The sequence below is a fragment of the Ixodes scapularis genome, unplaced genomic scaffold (genome assembly GCF_016920785.2).
Source record: "Ixodes scapularis isolate PalLabHiFi unplaced genomic scaffold, ASM1692078v2 ptg001212l_1___fragment_1__unscaffolded, whole genome shotgun sequence".
Lineage (NCBI taxonomy): Eukaryota > Metazoa > Arthropoda > Arachnida > Ixodida > Ixodidae > Ixodes > Ixodes scapularis.
The window spans coordinates 1,493,751-1,515,608 of record NW_024610117.1 but is presented as its reverse complement, the minus strand read 5'-3'; the positions used below and the strand labels follow the sequence as shown (position 1 = coordinate 1,515,608).

The window sequence follows — 21,858 nt, the reverse complement described above, 5'->3', positions numbered from 1 at the left end:
ATAGAGCAGTCCGAAAAATCACCAGATTGAAAAACTTGCCTTTATTACTTCCAAGTGGGCTTAAAAAAGACGCAAATAGTGCTTTGCTTCAGGTTACGCCTGCGTGCCTCGTTTTAGGTTACGCCTCCGTTTACGTTCGGCAGCTTTCCGTTAGCTTGAGAATTGCTGCCTTCTTTTCTAGCGTTATGGTCGAGTACTTTCTGCGCTTCTTAAAGGGACACTGACACCCCCCAAATTTTTTTTTTTAATTTTTTGCCAGGCGCTTCATTATGGTGTCGGAGGACTACCCAATTAATATTTTGCAACAGAGTAGCGTATTTTTTTAATAAAGTCAAAAGGCGCAACTGCTCGAAACCGAAACCGAAACCCGACGGAGGTCGGAGAAGTGGAGAGAAGAGAGTGAGTGGCGGAAGTCACGTGGCTACACCCGACCGTGTGTTTTTTTTTTTTTTTTTTTTTTCTTTTTCCCGGTAGCAGACGACATGCGGTGTTTGGGAACTGCTCGCCGTGGGATTCTTTTGCAGTTATGTATGTTCCGCTCGTTGTTCTCTACTCCAAAATGAGTTGTTTTGTACATTGAGGAGTTGGAGATGAGTAGTGAGTGCCCATGGTGAATTTTGATCGGCTCCGAAAAGAATACACCCAAGATGTTGCGTGAAAAGCTGGCTCACATGTCCCGCGTCCGAAACAGAAGTGGCATTGTGCGACAGAGTTTCCGAAAGATCAAGGGGATCGGGACCAATGGCTGGCTGCAATTCCTGTAAACCATTTACGGGCACCTCGGAAAGCGGACGCTACCTGATTTATATGCTCCTTGTATTTTGTGGAAAGTGATTACATTGAGTTCGCAGGTGTCAAAAAGGATATCCCATACCATCTAATTCAGCGACGTGTCGTCCACAACATTTGTTTCTTATTTTTTTTTTTGTTTCTTCAGTAATAATTGTAAAAAAAAAAAGAAATGTAGACATCAGAAAATATTAAAAAAAAAAAAAAAGTTTTACGGGGGATCGAACCCGGCTCTACCGGGTGCGAAGGGGACGTCTTTCCCACTGAGCTACTGGGGCATATCGAAAGTGGGGTATCTTTTTCCTTAGTAATAATTCAGCCGATAAACTGTAAGTTGGAAAGTTTGCTGCCGATTTTCCTCTAGCAAAAGCATTCCCGGGTCGAAGTCGGGATGCACCACGCATTGGCGACATTCTCACCTAGTAAAGAAATCGTACGCGTGCATATTCCACTCGAAGTAGACACGTCGCGCTTGACGTTTGCGCGAGCGATGTCTTCAGCCACAAGAAGGGAGCGACGGCTTGGCGACGTCTTCGTGCAAATCGGCTTGGTGGTCGGGCGTGTCGTACGGGATGAATACCAATTCTTTTGACCAGTCCCAAATTTCTCTTTTAAAGGCAGACAAAATTCGCCGGTACCGCGAACGACAGTTCTGAAATAGAGGTCCCACGCCCGTCGTCCGCTGCCATCGCCGTCCCTGCGAGTCCCACGATACGCGAAACGACGCACGCACAGAATGCTTCCGGTTGTCTGTGGAACTTTTTTTTCAATCAACGTATTTGCAGCTTTTTAGAAGCCACAAAAAATGGGTTTTATATTTTTTTCTACTTTTAATATTGAGTGTGTGCTTTCAGTGACCCACGACTTTGATTAAATTTGGTGGTCGCATCGATACCTTAGAAAACGGCCCGTGACCGCGGAAAAGAGAGTGAGCGAGACTCGAACCGGCCAGTTCTTGATCGGCGGTTTTCGGGCGGAAAGAAACCGAATTTCGAGCCGCAAATTCTGTTCTGGGTAGTTGAGCTCTCATATGTCACGTACAACTAAAAACCTCGGCGAGCATAAATACCCTGTCAGTGTCCCTTTAACGACACATCGCGGCGGCAGAAGAACAGATGGGGCCATGACGTCCAAGCAAAGTTGTCCGAACGAGATGAGAGACGCAAATCCACGAGCGCAAAATGACGATTGGCGACGCAAAAGTGGGGCGGGGGCGCGAAGGGATGGAAGGAAACAAAGCAAAATGACAATAATGATGACGATGATGACGTGCAGCTAACTGGAAAAAAAAGGGGCTAGCATAACGTCACCTAAAGATAGGACTCAGGAGTATTCAAGTAGCGCTGCCAAACCAAGCCAATCCATTTGCAGCCAACATAGAATTCAAAATGGCCAATTCTCGGTAATGTTTCCCGCCGATTGCTCGCGACGATTTTGCCCAAATAATCAAACTTTCGGACTTCAAGCTGTCCGAAACATTGGTTGTGAATATGCACTACTTCTACGGGGTAAGCCACGGTTCCTCCTCTGGTCCGAAATATCGGAAAATTATTGTTCCTCCTTTAGGTCTGAATTATCAAGAAATTATCAAAGTCCGAAAAAACGGTCGGCAACTGTAGTTGTGCCAATATGCATTACATGTTGCATTGAAGTTATAAAAAAACCACATAAAACCTTTTTTCCGCCAGAAAAAACTAAGTCTGGTAACAATGTATTTCTGCCGAATCTTTGTCGAATCGTTAGAAAAGATTGGCGAAAATTCTGTTTTGTTGAATCTCAAGATTCAGAGCTGGATTTTCAATTCGGCAAACAGTAGAACCTTCTTGATTCGTTTTTCAGGGGACCGGGGAAATAAAACGTACGGTCGAGGAGAGCTGGAGGAACGGGAACGCCATTTGGGATGTCCTAGAGACGAGGCAGATAGCAATGGTCACGAAACAATTTATTTTGCGCTAACATAATAAAGTAAAAAAACGCCGTTCAAAACTGAGATTGAAACTGGACTGGGGAGGAAAGAAATATAGAAGAGACTGGCCGTGCAACCCTTGTTTTTGTTTTTTTAATCAACGCAGTATTTGCAGTTTCTTGGAAGCCAAAAAAATGTGTATAATATTTTTGTCTACTTTTAGTACTGAATGTGTGCCTTTGACGACCCACGACTGATTATATTTGGTGGTTGTGCCTACACCATAGAAAACAGCACGTGACCACTGAGAAGAGAGTGAGCGCAACTCGAACCGGCCAGATGTCAATCAACAGCTTTTGGGCGGAAAAAAAAGAAAGAAACAAATTCCGAGCCGCAAGTTGTGTTCTGGGTTGTTAGGCTCTCATATGTCATGTACAAATAAAACCCTTGGCGAGCACAAACGCCCTGTCGGTGTCCCTTTAATACTCTGTACTCCGTACAGCGCACGCTGGCCTGCGTTTGGCACGTGCTCTCCGCTCAAGCCCGTCGACGCTGCCATGTAGCTCCCCCTCCAGAGACGGAGTAGCTCCTCGTCTCCGCTCCAAATGCTCTTTTTTTTTTTTTTTCCTTTTGTTCCGGAGCGTGTGAAAGCGCTTTTCTTTGGCACGAGCTCTTAGCATTGACACTGATACAATGGCATTTTTTATCCGCCATTTCGTTTTTCGAGAGCGCGTGCAGTAAGCATCGGGCGTACACTATATTGAGATGGGTTTCTTAAGGGATACACAACGAAATTTCGGCGCTTATTTTATGGTCTATATGTGTTCAAAGGAGCAGTATCACATCGAACACACCAATATCTTGTTAAAAAAGTCACGAAAAGGAATTTTAATATGAATTAAATGATTAGCAAAGAGCACCTGCTGGATGTCACTAACGCCTCGCTTGTAATGCTCGTCTAGGAACCTTGACAGCTAGTGACAGTGAGTGTCTTGCCTCCGGCCACGACGAGAGAAGAGGGGAAGGAGGAACTCCCCTCTTCCCGAGAATCCATTTTGTGTGTTCCAGAAGTAACTATTGTCCCCCTACAAGATTATAAAAGAACCCGTCACTCAAAATTCGCACAAACGCAGCCGCTTCGGTGGCTGGAACGACTAGGCCATCCCCTCGACGTCAGCCTCGCCGTAGCTCTGCCCGTCCTGAGACGACCTACGTCACGATTGCGTCAGATGTCCCGTGCTCTAAGCTGGGCCTTCTCTGAGCACTTGCTAGAGTGGGCCGTTTATAACAAAAAATACTACCACCAGGCTCAAAATACAAACGTGCGATTGTCATTTCCAAATATTGTGGATCATATTCAACTTACTTTTGAACACGACGGATATATTTCAAATTTTGTTGAAGTATCCCTTTAATGCTGCGGATTAGGTCAGTCGGTAAAACCTCAGCTTCGCAAGTGACTGAGGTGTTGCATCTTGGAAAAGTAATGCATTACACCTAAACGCTAACAAAAAGGTAATCAAGTTACAGAGATGCATTACCACCCGGTACTGGTTGAGAGAATAATGGTGGCGATGTGGGTTAGTTGGTTCATACTGACGAAAAGGCAAACAGCGCACAGTAAACGGGGACTAAAGGAAGTGCAAACAGGACAAGCGCTGCCTTTAGTCCCTGTTTACTGTGCGCTCTTTGCCTTTTCATCTGGTTGAGAGGTACAACAAACTTCATTTCGTTTAATTTCTTTCTGCATTAAAACTAGCGCACGCAAGCAAATGTAGTTTTCTGTTCTTTTTCTAGAAGTGGCAGACTAATTCCCACAATTACTTGGCCAAAGTCCATAAATCGTTGCACTGCCCCACACAAGCGTTTGCTTTTGCCTTTTCAAGTTACAATAGTATGGAGTCGCCCGAACAGCCGTGCTTCACCTGTTGCCTCCATGCGAAGCTACTCCTCGAATTGGTTCCCGTGCTTTTTACAAAGAGCAGACACTCAGGCAACCCTCGACGTAACTAGTTGCAAGTTCTCGTCACACGTTAATCGTCCACAAAGCGAAATACCACAACTTCAGCCTGCGTTCGATCTCACTTACTCGTGGAACTTGGTTCGTAGTACAGTAAAACCTCGTTAATTCAACCCCCGCTAATTCGGAAATTTGAATAATTTGAACTGCCGATTCGGTCCCGTCAAACGTATGTATTAGTCAATGGCAGCAAACGCTCATTAATTCGGAGGGGACGCGGCACACTATCATAAATTCGGACGAATTCGGCAGGTGGCGCTAGCTACCGTCTGTTCCAAAAGGTATGACCGCTATCCATCCGAAGTGCGCACGTGATTTTTCCGGTTTTCCCACGGTTCTTCGCTCTTTCGGTTCTCTGTGTTTCGCACCAGTTTTGCTCTGGATCGCCGCGCTTCAGCGCGTTACTCTCCTGGCAAGGAAGCGGCAGAAGCATTGCTGCAACGAAAAAAGGGTAGCACAAGTGACCGACGACCGGAATGGCAAAATCGCGACACGCGGGGCTATTGTTCCCGAGCGTGCCAATAGCGAGAGTGACAGTCACGTTTTATGCCTCAACGCGGGGATCCTAAAGCCTGCCATTTTAACAACTATCCTATCCCTCAATTTTTCGTCGGCCGCCCCCGCATTGAAAAATGCAACGTGACTGGCACTCTCGCTATCGGCGCTCGGGAAAAATAGCGCCGGGTGTCGTGATTTCGCCGCTCCGATTACTGGTCAGTTGTGCTACTCGTTTTCCCTTGCAGCTCTACTAGGCTAAGAATTTAGCGACGAAAGTGGAAATACTGAGGGCCTTGGAGGGCGGCGTCTTTCGACAAGTGATGGAAAGTTGCGACGTCAAGAGAAGCACTTTGGCCACGTACGTAAAAATTGTGGCCGATATCCTACGGGCTTTCGAGAGCGAGAAGTTCAACGCGAAAAGAAAGCGGCCTTGGAAGGTGGTGCACCCGAAACTAGAAGAGGCCTTGCTGTGCTACATTGTCAGTGCACGGGATGCGTAGCTCCGACAGTGCGAGTGCGGTGGAGCACTCGACCGCGCTAAGGAAAGTTGCCGTCTTTGCCCAAGTGTCGTCCAGAAAGCAGGCGGTAATAACAGATTTCTTCTCAAAATAAAGGTATGTCACAGGGCAACGTTTTCGAGCAGCTTTCTTTGTCCTTTCAATATTTCGACTTTCGGATAATTCGGACATTTTTGCCGGTCTCATGAGATCCGAATTAACAAGGTTTTACTGTAAACAATCCATTTTTTTTTTTTTTTTTGCCTCATTAGCAGATGATTTACTGTATTTTCTAGTTTAATTTTCGACTGCAAACTACACTCTGTAGCGAACAAATCTCCTTCGCTTGCCTCAGCGGACAAACTGTCGACAAACTGCATCTTAGCTAGCTCTGCGCGAGATAATTTCGATCTTGCCCCAGCTCTCACGGCGCCCAATGTCAAACCCCGAGTGCATCGCCCACTGTCCGCTGCTCGAGTACCTTTGTGTACGGTTTGCCAATTTCAGTCAAACACCCAAACAGGTGGGGTAAAGTGTGGGTCAGGTGCGCTACCTGTGAGCTTGAACACAACGGGCCAGCCATGGGACACCATCGCCATGGAGCCGACGCTGCCGATTAACAGGAGGCTGCAAAGAAAAGCTACATTCTTCACTCTGCCAGATAAAAAAGAAAAGAAAAAGTTGGAATAGACAAAAAAAACACAAAACTAAAACTGAGTAGTGTTTCTCTCCATGTAAACAACAGTTGCTCAACTTTCCCACGGATAAAAACGATTCCTGAATGCTTTTTGCACACAGCTTTCTAACAGTACTACAAAACGTTACAGAAGTGGATTTCGTCGTATCAATAATTATGAAACCGTAACTTGTTCCCCATTTCTTTTTACGGCGACGCCTGCTACGGCGCGGCTTCGTGGCGGATCCCGAGATGCATTTCGTGTAGGATTTTGGCCCGCTAAATTTAGTGCACAACTAACTGTTGCCGCCATATTTAGCTAGGAATCACGGTGCCGGGTAAGGTCGTGCAACGATGCAACGTCCCTGCCAAATCTAGTGGAAAAACACAACGTGCGACGTCCTTGTCAAACGATGTCACGTGACGGTGCGACGTCGCACTGCCACGTGCGTGGCAATTCGCGCGGAGGAATGGAGTACAAACCCTGCGGGGCCCGGATGTGTTTTATTCATCCATACTCTTCCGGAAAGATTCGGCCCATTCTCGGCCGTCATTGAGCGTTCCGGTTCGGAACATTCAGCAAATGAACCGTGCGCAAAAGCGCCGGCAATGCGCTGCTTCGGGTCGGCTGCCCTTCCGTTGACGACGCGGGACACTCGGTACCTCCAGTTTCAGTTTGTGGGCGCCAGTTTGCCTTGTTAACCACCTTTTCAGTTCCACGTTCGTCCGCCATCTTTTATCCGTGAAAACAAGGCAGCAAAATTTTGTCGACGAAGTCGGTGGGGAAAGTCCTCTGCCAAATTTGGCGGGAAAAAGCGACGCCACGTCTGCAGCCGAGTGTGCGGCGCCTCGGTCGTCGTTGTGGTTAATTTCACGGAACATGGCAAGGAATGGACAATAATTAAAAATCCCGCCCGAAAGGCGTAGCGGCACTCACCCGCACGACGGACCGGCCGCCACGACGCTCGTGAAGAAGGTCCGCTCTTGTGGCCGCAGGTGGTTGACTATGATGCTAGACATGGCCGGAAAGTGGAGCCCTGTGTAAACGCCACGACTCGTCGGCACGGGTGCCGCAAATTTCTGTCGCCGCAGCGATCGAATGCGAACCCCAGCCCAAATGTCTGCCAAGGTAGCGATCGTGACTATAGTCCGTTGCAACTCAAGGAAGGGCAAGGGTAAGTTGGGCGGGGGAAGAGGAAGCAGACAAAGCGCTAAAGAGAGGAGGTTTCCCCCTCTCTTCTCCAGCGTTCCGTCTGCTTCCTCCTCCCCGGCCCGTCTTACCCTTGCCCAACCTTCTTGAGTTGCAACGGACTATAGGGTTCCCCATTTTCGTATTTTGTTCTTCTTGAAACTTGTGAGTGTTTCTTCGTGGTCTAACTGCTCCCACGGAGTCTGCGTCTTTGCGGCGTCCCTTTTGAGCGTTCGACAAGAAAATCAGTTTGTTGGGACGGGGCCGCGGGGTTCGCCAACCTTACTGGAATGCGAATGTGACCTCGATATATTTGGAAAGCGTCCCGGTACCGATAAGAGAAAAAGGCAAGATCAGTGGTGTGGTTCCAAAACAAAGAAGTTGTTTTGTTTGCAGCTCGGTGTATGCGACGTTCTGAGGGGAATGTAATATAAAACCGTAGACAAGGACAGCACTAATTTAGGGTTTCCCGACTTTCTCAGATTTTGATAGAACCGGTTCGGGTGTTGCTTTTCAGGGTTTATTGGTAAATACGGAAAACAACAAACCTTTAAATGTAGATTGGCGATGATCGCCAATATATACGAGTGGCGTTCAACCGCCGTCGCTTCGAGGCGATTCCCGTGGCTACGAGCCGTGTAAAAGGGAGGCCGAAAGAAATGGCCCCTTTATCCTCGAAAATGACAGGAAAGCCCCTGGCCCAGGGATACCGCAAAAGAGTATTTGGGCGTAACACTTTTGTCGGGATGTCAGATTATGGTGCTCAATGTTCCAACCCAACATCGTCACTCAGCTCCTTTGCAGAGATTTTGCCGAAACATTTACGACCGAGCCGACGTACTGGGTGCATGAGGGGAAACAGAAAAATGTTTCTCTCGTCGCAAAAATAAACCACATGTACCAGCAGCCCGGACCAGATGCTAAAGTTTCACAGCTTGCTGTTATGCAACTGGAGAGTTACGACCGACTTTCAGAAACTTTCGGTAAGAAAAATAGGCTGTTTCCAGCAGCCGACGCCATTCGTTTCCATGCGTCGGGTTTCACGGGACACCGTTCTCAGAATGAAAATTTTCGAAAACTGCCTTTAACTTACGAATCTGGTAACAGCGAGCTCGGACACCCGCGCGTCTGGTCTGGATTGCCGGCATTATGTCGTGGCGGAAATCGACTCCCGCCAATGCAAAGTTAATTGAGACATCGTCCTGTCTATTTTCTGTCCCTTCTACGTTTTGATGTTTCTTCTCTACCCAGACTCAGGTTAATTCAACATGGTTAATTTCTGCAGTGAGAAAACGGCGGCCGTCTCGCTGCTCTTCCAATAGGCGTTCTAAATACGTGGCACTTATCCGTGTTCCTCCTTTTTCAGGCGTGGAGGCCATTGAAGAGGCGCACTGCAAGGTCGGGCGTCACACGACACTGCAATGTCGCTTGACGCCTCACCACCAAAAAAGTCAAATTTGGGGGCCAAACCAACAAAGGACACATGGCGAGTCCCCGGCAAAGGACTGAAGATTAATTTGGACCACCCAGGGACCTTTCGAAGCAACAGAAATCTCGGTTACTCCGCAATGAGCCTCCGTAATATTGCGGGCACCTAGGCCGGGACACGAACCCGCCACCCGGGGATCCGTAGGCCGGCGCTTTGCCTCAAAACTAGCAAGGTGGCGACAGGGCCACGCGAGGCGATGCAAAGATGTCGCGTCAAGATGTCACCCGACGTCCCGTGACATTGCGGTGTCGTGTCGTACGACGCTATCGAGGTTCCATCTGCGGACACGAAATCCCTAAAGCGAGCTGCTAATACGTCGTACAACATGCAGTCTGCAACGCTGCATGATGCACATTTCTTCTTTGTATGATAGTCGTTTGACATACTGGCTAAACAAAACATGTCTTAAAGGGGCCCTGCAATCCTATTTAAATGTCCTACTTTTTTGGCTGTTTCCACATCTCTTGTGGTTCGTGCAACCCAGCGGGCACGGAGAGAGCAACTAAATATCAGTGCGTCATATTTTGACTGGATGGCGCGGAAACCTCCTCCTCCTCCTACGGGGATGCCCCGTGGTGCCGAATCTGCACGGCATTTGTGACGTCGCCGGTCCCGGTCGGCTCTTGCCTTATGACTCGTCAGAGCCACTGAAAGCTTCGTTTTAGTCGAAATACAAATTATAACGGGTGCAAACTGTTTCAATTATTGCCAAGACCGGTTATAACAAAGTCAACGGGAATCAGAAATCGTTTTGCTATATCTGCTTGTTTGTTATATATAAACTCGTACAGATAACATGAAAACAAAAATAGCACAGGTTCTCAGCATTCACCTTCTGCAAACGTGTCAGCCTCTCCGCCCAGTTACCTCGCCACACTGGTCATGCGACAATCAAATGCAGGCGTATTTACTGCTCCCTCTCTTAACCCTTTCATGGTCCCATTTTTTGTTCAAAGACGCGCCCCCGTGGTCGGGTTTTTTTTACTCGGTGCGATAGCAAAGAGTATACACTAGTTTATTGTCGCATAAGAAAATGTAAGACTTAAAATAAACAGTACACACACTTCAAAACACCTGCGGCACACTCGCTGAAGGCTGAACAAAACAAAAAAGACTAAAACTTTGACACGCCACCTTCCGAGACGGTCTAGCAGACGGTGCGGCTGTGTGTCAGACTCCGGACTCCGAACCGAGCTAATTTCCAGTTGTTCGTCGGATGTCGAGCTGTCATCCGACTCAGAAACCGAGAAGGGTTTAAAGTCTGACCCCGAAGAGCCATCACTCCAATCTCCACTGCGCTACCCCCGGAGCAGCCAGCACGCGCGGCCATCTCGAAAGTATCACTTGCACAGAGCGTCCAGTTTCGCAATTTCAAAAAGCCGCGCCAAAACAAACACGACCGGAGTTATATATTCATAGTTCCCTACAAACCTACCAGATGGCAGCAGGTCCCCGCAAATGCGCCCGTTCAAGCAGAGGCGCGAATTTTTGAATGAGCAGTCGCGGACGTACCGGTACGTCAGCAACCATGCGGGATGCTCCCGCGGTGACGTACCGGTACGTCAGTGACCATGAAAGGGTTAAATCTAGGCTATCTCCGTCATTCCCGCCGGAACGTTGTCGCTAGCGCTCTGAACTCCCATATCCGCACACCCCAGCAACTTCTCCGCGTGCGATGCCGCTTCCCAAATAAGGAGCGGGGAGCAGACAACACTGCAGAAACTGCCAGTGGCGGCCTTTCCAGCATCTTCTGCAGCCTGTTCTGAGTGGCTTCTTGGTCACGGCAGCAAAGTGCGGCAGTCCGAAACTTAATAAACTTTCCAATCTTTTTTTTTAATTATCACAAATTTTTTTTTACTATATTTGTGGGAGCCACTCAATTTTCTCCACTAAAAACAGATGCAAATACATTGAAAATGTGCTAACGGAAATGAGAAATCGTGATCGCTTCGCTGTAGCCACAATTTCGTTATAACCAACTTCGTTATAACCGGTCTCGACAGTATTTATGAAAGTAGTACTTGTTCAGTCTTTTAGGTGAGAAAAGAAACAAATGCAGTTCAGAAAGTATTAAAACAAGAAACAGCGCGCGACGACCCGTCGACATACCTGCTCCCAAGCGGTGGAAGAGGCAGTGCAGGCCGGAGCGGGCGCCCCCGCGGATCGTAGCAGACGACGCACGACGCTTGCAAGAAGCGAAAGTATGAATTTGCCTCCACAGGAGGCCCGCCCGGAACTCGGGCGTCGTCGAGTTGGGGCCGAGAGGCTTTCCCAGAGTGCTCCGAACGCATACGAGGAGTGTCCTCGTACGGTACCACTTTCAGCTCCACACTTCTATCGAGGATTCGGAGCTTAGACTCCGACAGACCTGGTAAATTCGCGCCAGAAAGCGTGGCGGAGGTCCGAAGTGAGCAACGAGCCGTTGAAGAGGGAGAAGCGGCCATCGACAAAAGCCGCAGCCGATTGGCCAGTCGCTTTGCCTCTACCATTGGCCACCCTACCCAGGACCGGAGACGTCACGAAAGAGGTTATTTTTCGCTCGATTTTATAATTTTAATTTGCCCATAACTTTTAAGCGAATTTCAAGAAAAGTTTTACTAAGTTACTATGCTCGGTGCGCTCAGGTTCGGTGCAAATTAAAAACCCATCTAAAATTCGTTGCAGGGACCTTTTAAGACATGTTTGAAGTGAGCAAAGACGCTTTGGACATGTTCGAGGCCCGTACCCAGGTAAATATGTCGCTGTGTATGCAGCGATCACCGCATCTTCCGTACAATGCATGGGCACTGTGACCACAGCTTAAGAGCTAGCCCCACTAATGCTACGCATCTGAAATGCGGCTCTCTTTCTTCCCAAACACCCGGCGCAACGACGGTGGCGCCAGCCGAGCCACCACGGGCGCCCACCCTGGAATGCGCCGAGGAGAATGCGCGCCACCAGCAGGGTGGCCAGGTTCCAGCGGGTGGCCTCGGGGGGTGTAGAGGGTGAGCAGGGACCAGCCCAGGGCAGAGCCCAGCACCACCTTGGCACCCCCCCAGAGGTCGCCCAGGTAGCCCCCCAGCACCTGGGTGAGCGCGTAGCCCCAGAAGAAGCAGCACAGCACCACGCCCTGCAGGGGGAGGCGGAGCGGGCAAGACGAGGAAGTCGCGAGGTCGGGGGTGGAGAACGGACGACGAGCGAAAGGGAGCACAGAGCCCCATGGGGCATTGTAGGGGGCAGAGCATCGCCAGTCCGAAGAGGACGGGCGTGCGGGAAATGCACGCCCGTCCTCGCAGGAAATGGAGGGAGTCACGGGGGGGGGGGGGGGGGGGGGGGGGGGGGGAGAGCACGGACACTGCAAGGACGTTTAGGGAGCACAATGTTCTGCGAGGAGTTGACCCGGTAAGCGTGACGTCACTGCTACAAACAGACCGTTGCTAGGAGGCGTTGAAATGGACGAATACATGGGACAGGATTTCACTCGGAAAGAACCATCGTTCAAGAATAGGACATGAAATTTATAAATGTCTAAAAGGAATAGACATACGAAGCCTAGACTTCACACTTACCATAACGACGTTTGCGAGAATCGGCCGTTTCTAAAATATTTTCAACAGCAAATTCTGGTCCTCGAGATGCCTGCTGCAGACGACAAATGCATGACAAATGCGCACAAAATGACTGAATTATGCCGTCTGCAGCAGTTTGTATCATTTGCATGATCATGCGATTTCCGATCTTGTATTTATTTGGAACATGGCAGGTCTAAGAAAAATTATTGGGTATATAAAAACAAACTCTATTTGAGTGCAAGATTGGACACACTCTGATGATAATTATCACAAGCACAGACATGTGCTAAAAATACGAGACAAGCATCTGTTTAGAACATAATGCCATGGCAGCATCAGGCAATCTTTTCGATTTTGCAGTTGACGTGCATTGTAATGAAGGAGAAATTATTTAGACTCTAACCTGTTGCAGTTGAAGACCCCAAACTTTGGTTTTCAGGGTCGCATTATGGGTGTGTTTCATACCTGCTTGTAATCATTGCACTGAGAAAAAATTCTGCCAATTCTCCAGTTTTCAAAAAGGCCCCAAAGAGCGAAGGAGATGGATAATAACATTGGGTAAGTTATATATCTCAGTGATGTGATTGGCATAAGCCATTTTGGAGCACCTTTTGGAGCAGCTAAAACAGTGTTTTGGAGCAGCAAATGTGGCCTTTGGCGCAGCCAAAACAGTGTTTTGGAGCAGCAAAAGCAGCTTTTGGAGCAGCCAAAACAGCTTTTGGAGCAGCCAAAACATTGTTTCGGTGCAGACAAAGTGGCTTTTGGAGCAGCTATTCTTAGAAAAATAAATATTTGTTTTAAGTGCTAAACAAACGAAGGGCACTTTGTGTTGTGTTGTGACGGAACTCGCTGCTTGTGTTTTTACTGCTGAGACATCCCGCAAGTAAACAGTGCTGTAAGCGTTGCCGAGCAATTCCGAAAAAAACACTTGCCACCGTTTTACTGGCTCCCGACCTGCCAGATTTTCAGAAAAAGTAAGCAAACGTAAAACAATGGATTGCAAACATCCCGGATGGTGCCTCTGTCATGCAATCATGTTCACATGCATGTGAGGGCAACTTCGGTAGGCTCCGGCGAAGCCATGCCACTAAGCCACTCCGCTTCGTCGCTAACCGGTTCCCAAAATAGTATGCAAAATGTAACTGTCCAGCACATGGCTATAAACAGTCCAGCGGCGCATGCTTGCCAGACCGGCAGGCGAGGTACAGGCTAAACACACAGAAAAAAAGAACCTGGGCGCATCGGTGTATGACATCGCGAGCCAGGGTCAAAAAGTTCTTAGAACGCTTTGTGCAACGACTTAACTCGTAACAAATAAGCGCGCTGTGCGGGTTCAGCGTGCAGACATTGCCTTCTTTGCTTTTGCTCACTTCACCAACTTTCTGTCACGGCAGATTTTTCACGTACCGGGGTCCCTCTCGAAGGAAAGCCCACCGAGAGAACCTAAATAATCAATACTGAGCCAAGCAGTCTTTGAGTTAAATAGGGATTTTCGTAGCAGCGTATAATTTAAATAACAATAGGAATGTCGATGCGTTTCAGTATAGAAAGCGCCATATCTGCAGCGATATGGGGACGGCAACACACGACGTCGCGCGACCAAGGCGACTGTGGTCGCGCGAGCGCTTCAGCTCACAAAAGTAACTCTCATCGCGCAAAAACGCGGTTTTGTTTCACAGCATGACGGCATATCCGGCACCCGGCACACTAACGTCGGAGCGCCCGCACACGCCCACGTTTATCGTTGAAATCTTTTTTTTAAAAAGACGCGAAACGAGATTCTCGAGACGACGAGAGCACAAAACGCGAGACTGCGGGAAAAGCCATGCAAGACCGGATAGACGATTGATGCAGTATACGTTGTGTTGGGCGGCCGCTTGCGCTACCTAGCTTACGCATGCTCAATTACGGTTCTCAGTTTAGTTTGTTTTGAAAGGCGACCAAAATGGTCCTTTGGAGCAAGCATGGCGCAGATTACCCATATTTTGGCAAAATGTAGCAGGATGTAGCAGGGTTAGCTCCTTGGCGCAGTTTGGCACAGTTTGGCGCAGCAATCACATCACTGATATCTATATCTGTTAGGGACAGTTTAATTTATCACACAAATATGCACTGAAGACTTCTGTGCAGTCAGAATTCGTTGAAGCGTGTGCTGGCCTGCACTTCGACCTTGATAGACGTCACTTCATTATCGCTGTACATTATTTGGCTTCACAGTGTTTTCACCTTTTAAAATATTGCAGAAGCGATTGGCAAGTGTCCACGTGCTCACGCACCTCGAGCGTTGATCAAGGCTGTGCACTCTTTCATTGCCAAATGCCCATAGAAAGTTGACCCCGAGAATTGAAGTTTCGTTGGTGATCACCAACTTAATTTAGCGCAGTCGTGTACTCCCTCAGAACAAAAAACACTGAACCCGCGAGGCCATCATGTCGTCTGCTAGCAATGCAAACCCAGATGTACAACTTTATTACGGGCTTTTAACATCGCTCTATGGTACTAAAATGATAGAAAAAGTCGTCATAATCAGATATAAAGAAGACCCAATGCTTACCAAATATTTACTTTCTTGTTGGAGAATTTCTAACCTAACGTCGAGCCTCCACGCATTTACAGCGCTATGTTGCGACGACATCACTTACGGGGTCAATTGGGGAGAGTCACAGGCTTGGGGGGCAGAGAATAGACATACCAAGGAAGTTGAGGGAGCAACATGCCCTGCAGGGAATCGAGGGAGTCACGGGGTTGGGGGCAGAGCACGGACAGTTTTACCAAGCTGAGCAAGCATAATCCCCTGCAGGGAATGGAGGGGTCACAGGGTTTGGGGGCAGAGCACGGACACTTTGAAGAAGTTGAAAAAGCAGCACAGCAACAACGCCCCGCAGGGACTACCCCAAGTGCGAGGAAGCTTTCTGCCCCGAGGCCGACATGCAGTTGAAGAGGGGGGTCCATCATGCACCGCCGTGGCTACAAAGGAGGTCACTAACACCTTTCCAGCTTTCATCATCGAGGCGAAAAAACGCAGAGTCTCTGGGCTGTGGACGCATGCCCAGCGTCCGAAATTCCGCATACATTCCTACTGCGCGAGCTCGGGAGCGGGTTCCATAGCCCAGTAGACGAAGGTGGAAAAATCCTGCAACTCACGGCGGTGGTCTTGTTCCAGCCAGTCTGGCCGCTGATCACAGTCACGGTGATGGGCATGGCCATACGCGCCGCGTACAGGTACAGGCACCCGGAGAAAAGCATCAGCATCCACTGCACTTTTTGTTTACTGCACAGGGCAATTGGTTTCGGTTTCGGATTATGCTCTTCACGCGTTGTTGCACACGAACGAGTTGAAAAGAAGATGGGCCACATCAGCGGCAGACGCACGTGAAAACAATTTTTATTCTTACAATCGACGATTGAAATAACAAGTAACCGAAACGTATAAGACGTTAATGTTCGCGTGTGGCAACAGAAACAAAAGCAAGATTCCCTTCATCGAATGTTTGAATGAATCGTAACTCGGCGATACCGAGAACGAGATTCTAGTGTCACACATGCACGCATTGTGAGGAACGTTTGTAAGAAGCAACACGGAGACACACTTAAGGGTGGAATATTTTGGAGGGGCATTACAAGCACGTCTACGGTAAAATCTACGGTATGAGGGTGTCAAGGATGCAAGAGAGAAATCAAGTTGTCGTTCAGAGTTCGGAATTGCACTTATGCGACTTACTGGTTCCAATAATTGTTGTGCGGCTGCTCCAGAGAAACATACTCGTTCGGGTATAACGTCATCTTGACGCGCAGAGAGAAGAAAATACGGCGGACAGCTTCGTTTTTGGGTTTAGTAAAGAACGCTCGAACCCGGCGACGCCATGTTGTTTTGGAGATGAGTGACCAGAGTGACCGTAGCGCCAGTAGCGCCATCACAGCGGCGTGGACAAATTCGTCTGCTGCGTCTGCTGTCTTCGCTTCGTTCGTTTTCTTCTAGGCATCGGCATTCAGGATCTGCGTCTGATTTAAAGCATTATAAAATAGTAATCATTCAACAGAACATTTTCAACTGGTTTGAACTCTATGGTTTGAACACTACATTTTGTCGCGAATGTTGGTTGCACACATAAAAAAAAAAAAAAGAAAAAAGTAGCGCCTCTTTTTTACTTCAGGAGGTTTGGAATTTTTTATTTACTTTTGCCAGGCAATTTATTATGGTGTCAGAGACCACTCTATGTCAGAGACTACCTGTTGTGTATAGAGGGCGCTGAACTCATGCAGCATCACCATCGGACCATCGTAGTGGCCGAGTAGGGAGGAAGTGGCCGAGTGGGCTACGCGTCTCAGCTTGGAGCGTGGAGCGAAAGCTTGCGCTGGGAACCTCCTGGGTTCGAGTCCCCGCCGTCCCCGCCCGTTTCGATCTGGATGAGTTTCGTACCGGCACGCGTTCGTGTGATCACTACTGCGTGATGCACGTTAGAAGTCCTAGGTTAGCGGTTGTACCGCGTTTCACGTTTCACGGCACTCGTGCCCACGCGTGCCCACTCGCAGCGTGGAACGGGTTCGTTTCGGCCGGCACTCCACGAGTGGTTGCACTCTCCGAGTTCGTTTCAGCGCTGACACCCCACGCGTGCATGCACTCGCTGCACCGAGAAAATCGGGAGTGCGCCAAAATGCAATCCCGTCATGCCTCGCTCCGGTGGGGCCGGCGAGGAGCGGTAGCAGACGACGAGGGTTCGTCTGCTACGATGTGTCGCGGAACCGAACGGAAAAAAAGTAGATTTTCTGATAGAAATAGAGATAGATAAACGAACTCAAACGCGAGCTTGAATTGTGAGCGTCTGCTATTTCACGAAGGAAGCAATTGACAACCCGTGATTTATTTGCAGGTTTTAAATCGCTCTGTTGCCGTACAAACGCTGAAATATACCAGTGTGTAAAGAAATGCTCAGAACAAACGCACCATCCGTGTGCGGGTGAAAAATTTAACATTTGTGGACAAAACTCCCCCAGCAGAAACCTCTGACTATAAGCATCAGAGAAAGATGGAGACTTTACCCGAGGATTGGGCAAAACCATCATGTTTAACATTTACCTACGTCAGCTAACTTGCCCCGTCGTATTTTGTTCGAGAAAGCTCTCGTTCTCGACGCCCTCACCAAGGCTAATATCTGATCCACCTATAATGACGATCCAAATCGAAAGTCCCAGGTTTGCTGGATATTCCAACAGGCTAGTTTTAAGCCGTACCCTTTCAGTGGTTCACGCATAATACCATGCTCAAACGGATCAAGCTTCTGCTCCGACAGCATCATCAGTTTTCTTCAGTGTAAACGGTTATAAGAATTGAAAGATCGCAACCAGCTGCTTTGTAGACAGCTGATTGCGGAAATTGACGCCGTCTCTAATTATCTCTACCGCAGCCTAGCTGCTTGAAGTCATCGCAGCTATAAACTACAGGTTGCAGCGACCAACGTTTGTAGATAAAAGTTGGTAGCCGACTGCATTCTCGCATTCTCACGCATCACTCCGAACAGAAAGGCGCTAGTTTCGCTTTGAAGTCGGTACCTTTTCTACAACATAGATGGCGGTAGCATCAGTCTTCTGCACTCGGTGCATTTGGCGAGTTCGTTTGAGTCCAGTTTTCCGTGCAACACTCCGTGAGTGCGATGCATTCTGGGAGAGAACTCGAACGGTGCCAGTGCGTGTGAAACGAACTCGCTATTAATTTCTCATCTACAGCTAAGAGACCGATTACCCGTTGAGGCGCATCTCCATCACGGCTGTATAAACATAAAGAACAAGCCAATTTTTTTTTTTTTTTTTTTTTTTTTTTTTTGAGTGGCCGAGTGGGCTAACGCGTCTAAGCTCGGAGCGTGGAGCGAAAGCTTGCGCTGGGAACCTCCTGGGTTCGATCCCCGCCGCCCCCACCCGTTTCGATCTGGATGAGTTTCGTACCGGCACGCGTTCGTGTGATCACTACTGCGTGATGCACGCTAAAAATCCCAGGTTAGCGGTTGTACCGCACTGGCTAAATTTCTCATCTACAGCTAAGAGACCGATTACCCGTTGACGCGCATCTCCATCAAGGCTGTATAAACATAAAGAGCAAGCCAATTTTTTCATAAAGATCAGTCAGCGTCCAGTGCCTGCCTCGTGTCAGTTCTTGTTCTGCGGCCTTCCGGCCGCGTTCGCCGGTCTACACCACACTACCCAATCAATATTTTGCTATAGCGTCACGTGTAGTTTTAATATATAAAAAACGAAACTACTCCAAGCGAAACCAAAACTTAACTGGAACCATGAGGCCACGTGCGATCAGTCAATGAACCAACATGCTCAGCTTCAGCCAATAACAAGCCACGTGCGAGACAGGCACTCAGAGAGCTCGCTTATGGCTTTGCTCAGACCTGAGGTGGAACGATGTATGGTTATATATTTTTCTACTATTTACTTTCCTTTTTAATTTGTTTATGTAATGTATACTTTCTGTTAGAAATTCTTCGAATGGCACATTACAGTGAAGATGAGGAACCGTGCGGATCTAATTCAAGCCCCGACCAGGGCGCCCCTAGCGGCAAACGGGTCCGTTGCATCGGGCATCTTCTGCCAGTCGCTGCGTTGTAGTGGGTTAGCGCTGTAATTTCTGAGATGACTATTTCGCACCAAGAAAGCCGCAACAAGTGCTGCCTGGTCGGCTGAAATAGTACGTCGAAGATCGCGCACGGCACGTAGTACACGTAGTACTACATCGTCTCTTCGAAGCCGTACGAGGCGGAGTACTGCGCGACTTGTGCGTCCATACAGGTTAGTGGTGTTTCTTACCTTCCAGTTCGTGCTTTGTTTAAGCTGCTGACGTATAATACAGTTACCTTCTTTTCTCTTCTAGCGACGATAGAACAGCATCGACACCGACGGCAAACTCTATGCAGCAAATACTTCCCCGGAATCGAGAAGCGGAATGCGGTCGCCCTCCTAAGCCTACCCTTGGATGTTTCCATCAGCCTACAGGAAGATAGTAAAAAGAATCGCGGAACGGCGCGAAAAAAAAATCGCCCAGTTATTGTCCAGCTGATTCAGAAATAAACTTACATAATTACCGCAGTCTCCTCAACGCCAACTAAATTTTTTTGCGGGCGCGCTTAATTTTGTTTGCAGAGTACGGCGCTCCGGGGCATCCACTTGTCCGTCGAAACGGACCTCCTTCACGTCGTACACGCGGCCAGATTCATGAAAAAGTTTTCTCTTCGTCATATTCGCACCACGGAAGAAGCTTTCTGGATTCGTAACCGCCTTAAACCCCGTCGTAATCACCCCGGGAACACTGTCCGCTGTGCTGCTAATCGCCACTGCTTCCCCCCGATGATTCTGTACCGGCTACCGAAGAAGCTTTCCGGATTCGTAGTCGCCCACTGTCCTCTGTGGTGTTCGTTACTATTACTTCGCGATGATTCTGAGCCGGCGGCACCGGCTTCCGAAGGAACTTTCCGAACTCGTAACTGCCTTAAATTCCGTCGTAATCACGACGGGGACGCTGTCCGCCGCGCTGTTCGTCGCCATCGCTGCCCGATGCTCCTGCGGCGGCTACCGCCAGGTCGCGGCGAACAATTAGGGAGGTATAAACGCCCATTAAGGTGCTTGAATAATTTACACAAGGTATAAATGATTACTTTTTTATAGCCACCAGTTTTGTTGCGATAGGTTAAGTATTTTTTTAACGCGAAAAATGGTAAATTCCGCCATCTTGGACGTTGCTGCTTGTCTGGCAACTTTGCTTTTAGCGAGAAGGAAGCGAAAGAGGCTGCGCCAAGGCGCTCGTTGCTTGCAATGGGAGGCGAGAGGAGAAAAGGCGCATGGAGCAACAGAGTTGCAACAGAGCGGGCGCCTGCTCTCGTGCAGGCAACACTGGCGCATATCCTTTCTCGAATCCTCTCCCTCAGGAGCCGCCATTAAATTGCAAACGCTCTCCAGGTTTTGAGTTGCGCCCACCCTCACTACAGCCTCCCTACGAACAATAGGCGACCGCCGCGACACGGCCGGCTTGCTCGCTTCCTAATTAATCTTTTTGTCCTCTTATGTTTATGTGTTTTAAGAAGACGAAAAAGAGAGTAAGTCGTGAGTCAGCGCCACTGATCTCTATGACAATTGCTGGATCGCGTTTCCCCGCTTGTTCGCTGCAGCGCAAGTGAAGCCACCGGACTTCACTCGCTTGGGATACGATTTGCCGTTTTTGCTAGCCTTTGCTGCGGTTTTCCAGCGTGCTGTGGACACGTTTTCTACTCGTTCGTCGTCATTCGCCGAAGAAGTTTTTTGAAGACTCTGTGTATTGTTGAGACTTGCCGTTGTGAGCACGTGGAAAATTTTACGAAAGTGCAGTGTCGCAGGAAAAAGGCACAACGCGTCGAAAGGAAGTGCTGGCGGCGTGTTCAAAGCTTCCTTGGCACGCCGAAGTGCCGTGTCTCTGTGCCTTCGCACGCTTGGATACCGACCAAGAACCGACGCCGTGTGTATGTGTCTAGCGAGTGCAATGTGCGTGAAGCTGTTCGTGCCTCTGGATCAGCGTCTTTTCCCCTCGCGGTTTAGGAACGAGCTTAATCCAGCGTCCACTAGCGACGGAAGATGGGGGAAGGTACGTCTTTTTTTCGTCCTTAGACGATTTACACAATACCGTGCACAACAGCTCCTCATCACTGATCAGTGCTGGCTTATTATCAACCTACTTAATAGCACTTGACGTTTGAGCGCGGCTCGCCTAATTGTAATTGGTCAGCAGGTTGCACACGACCATATCGGCCGCGCTTCAAAGATTTACATTCTCGCCGTCTTGTACTTTTGCTTTCGAAAACCCCCCTGGCTCCACAACGTTGCCCTATTCGTGCTCCCACGGAATCTATTAGAGTAGATTTGGGACATAGCCATGGTTAATATAGTACATAAGAACACGTACAGATCTCTCCCTTTTATTGATAGCAACTCACCGGAACAGCTGGACGATCCAGAGCTCCGTGGTCGATATATATAAATGATCTAAAGGCTTCTACGCGCGACACACGTTCAGAACTTTGGCGCGGCGTCAATTCTTGACCGGTATCCAAGCGTGCGAAGGCACAAAGATGCATCACTCGGCGTGCCAAGGAAGCTTTGATCACGCCGCGACACCGGCGAGTCGGCGACACTTGTTTTCGACGAGTTGTACCTTTTGATACGGCTTCACGCACATTGCGCTCGCAAAACACATCCACACGGCGTCGATTCTTGGTC

General features: G+C 48.7%; 1 protein-coding gene across 1 annotated transcript in view; it reads right to left on the bottom strand.

Annotated features, from left to right (window-relative positions):
* LOC8037998 (solute carrier family 17 member 9) overlaps positions 1 to 16,492 on the bottom strand; it is a 72,644-nt gene extending 56,152 nt beyond the window's left edge. Inside the window, 6 exon segments of the mRNA XM_029968949.4 lie at positions 6,264 to 6,337; positions 7,324 to 7,423; positions 11,971 to 12,037; positions 12,039 to 12,173; positions 15,760 to 15,886; positions 16,337 to 16,492. Coding sequence (XP_029824809.3) covers positions 6,264 to 6,337; positions 7,324 to 7,423; positions 11,971 to 12,037; positions 12,039 to 12,173; positions 15,760 to 15,886; positions 16,337 to 16,398 — 565 coding nt within the window. The 5' untranslated portion in view covers positions 16,399 to 16,492.
* Positions 16,493 to 21,858: the final 5,366 nt, after the last annotated feature.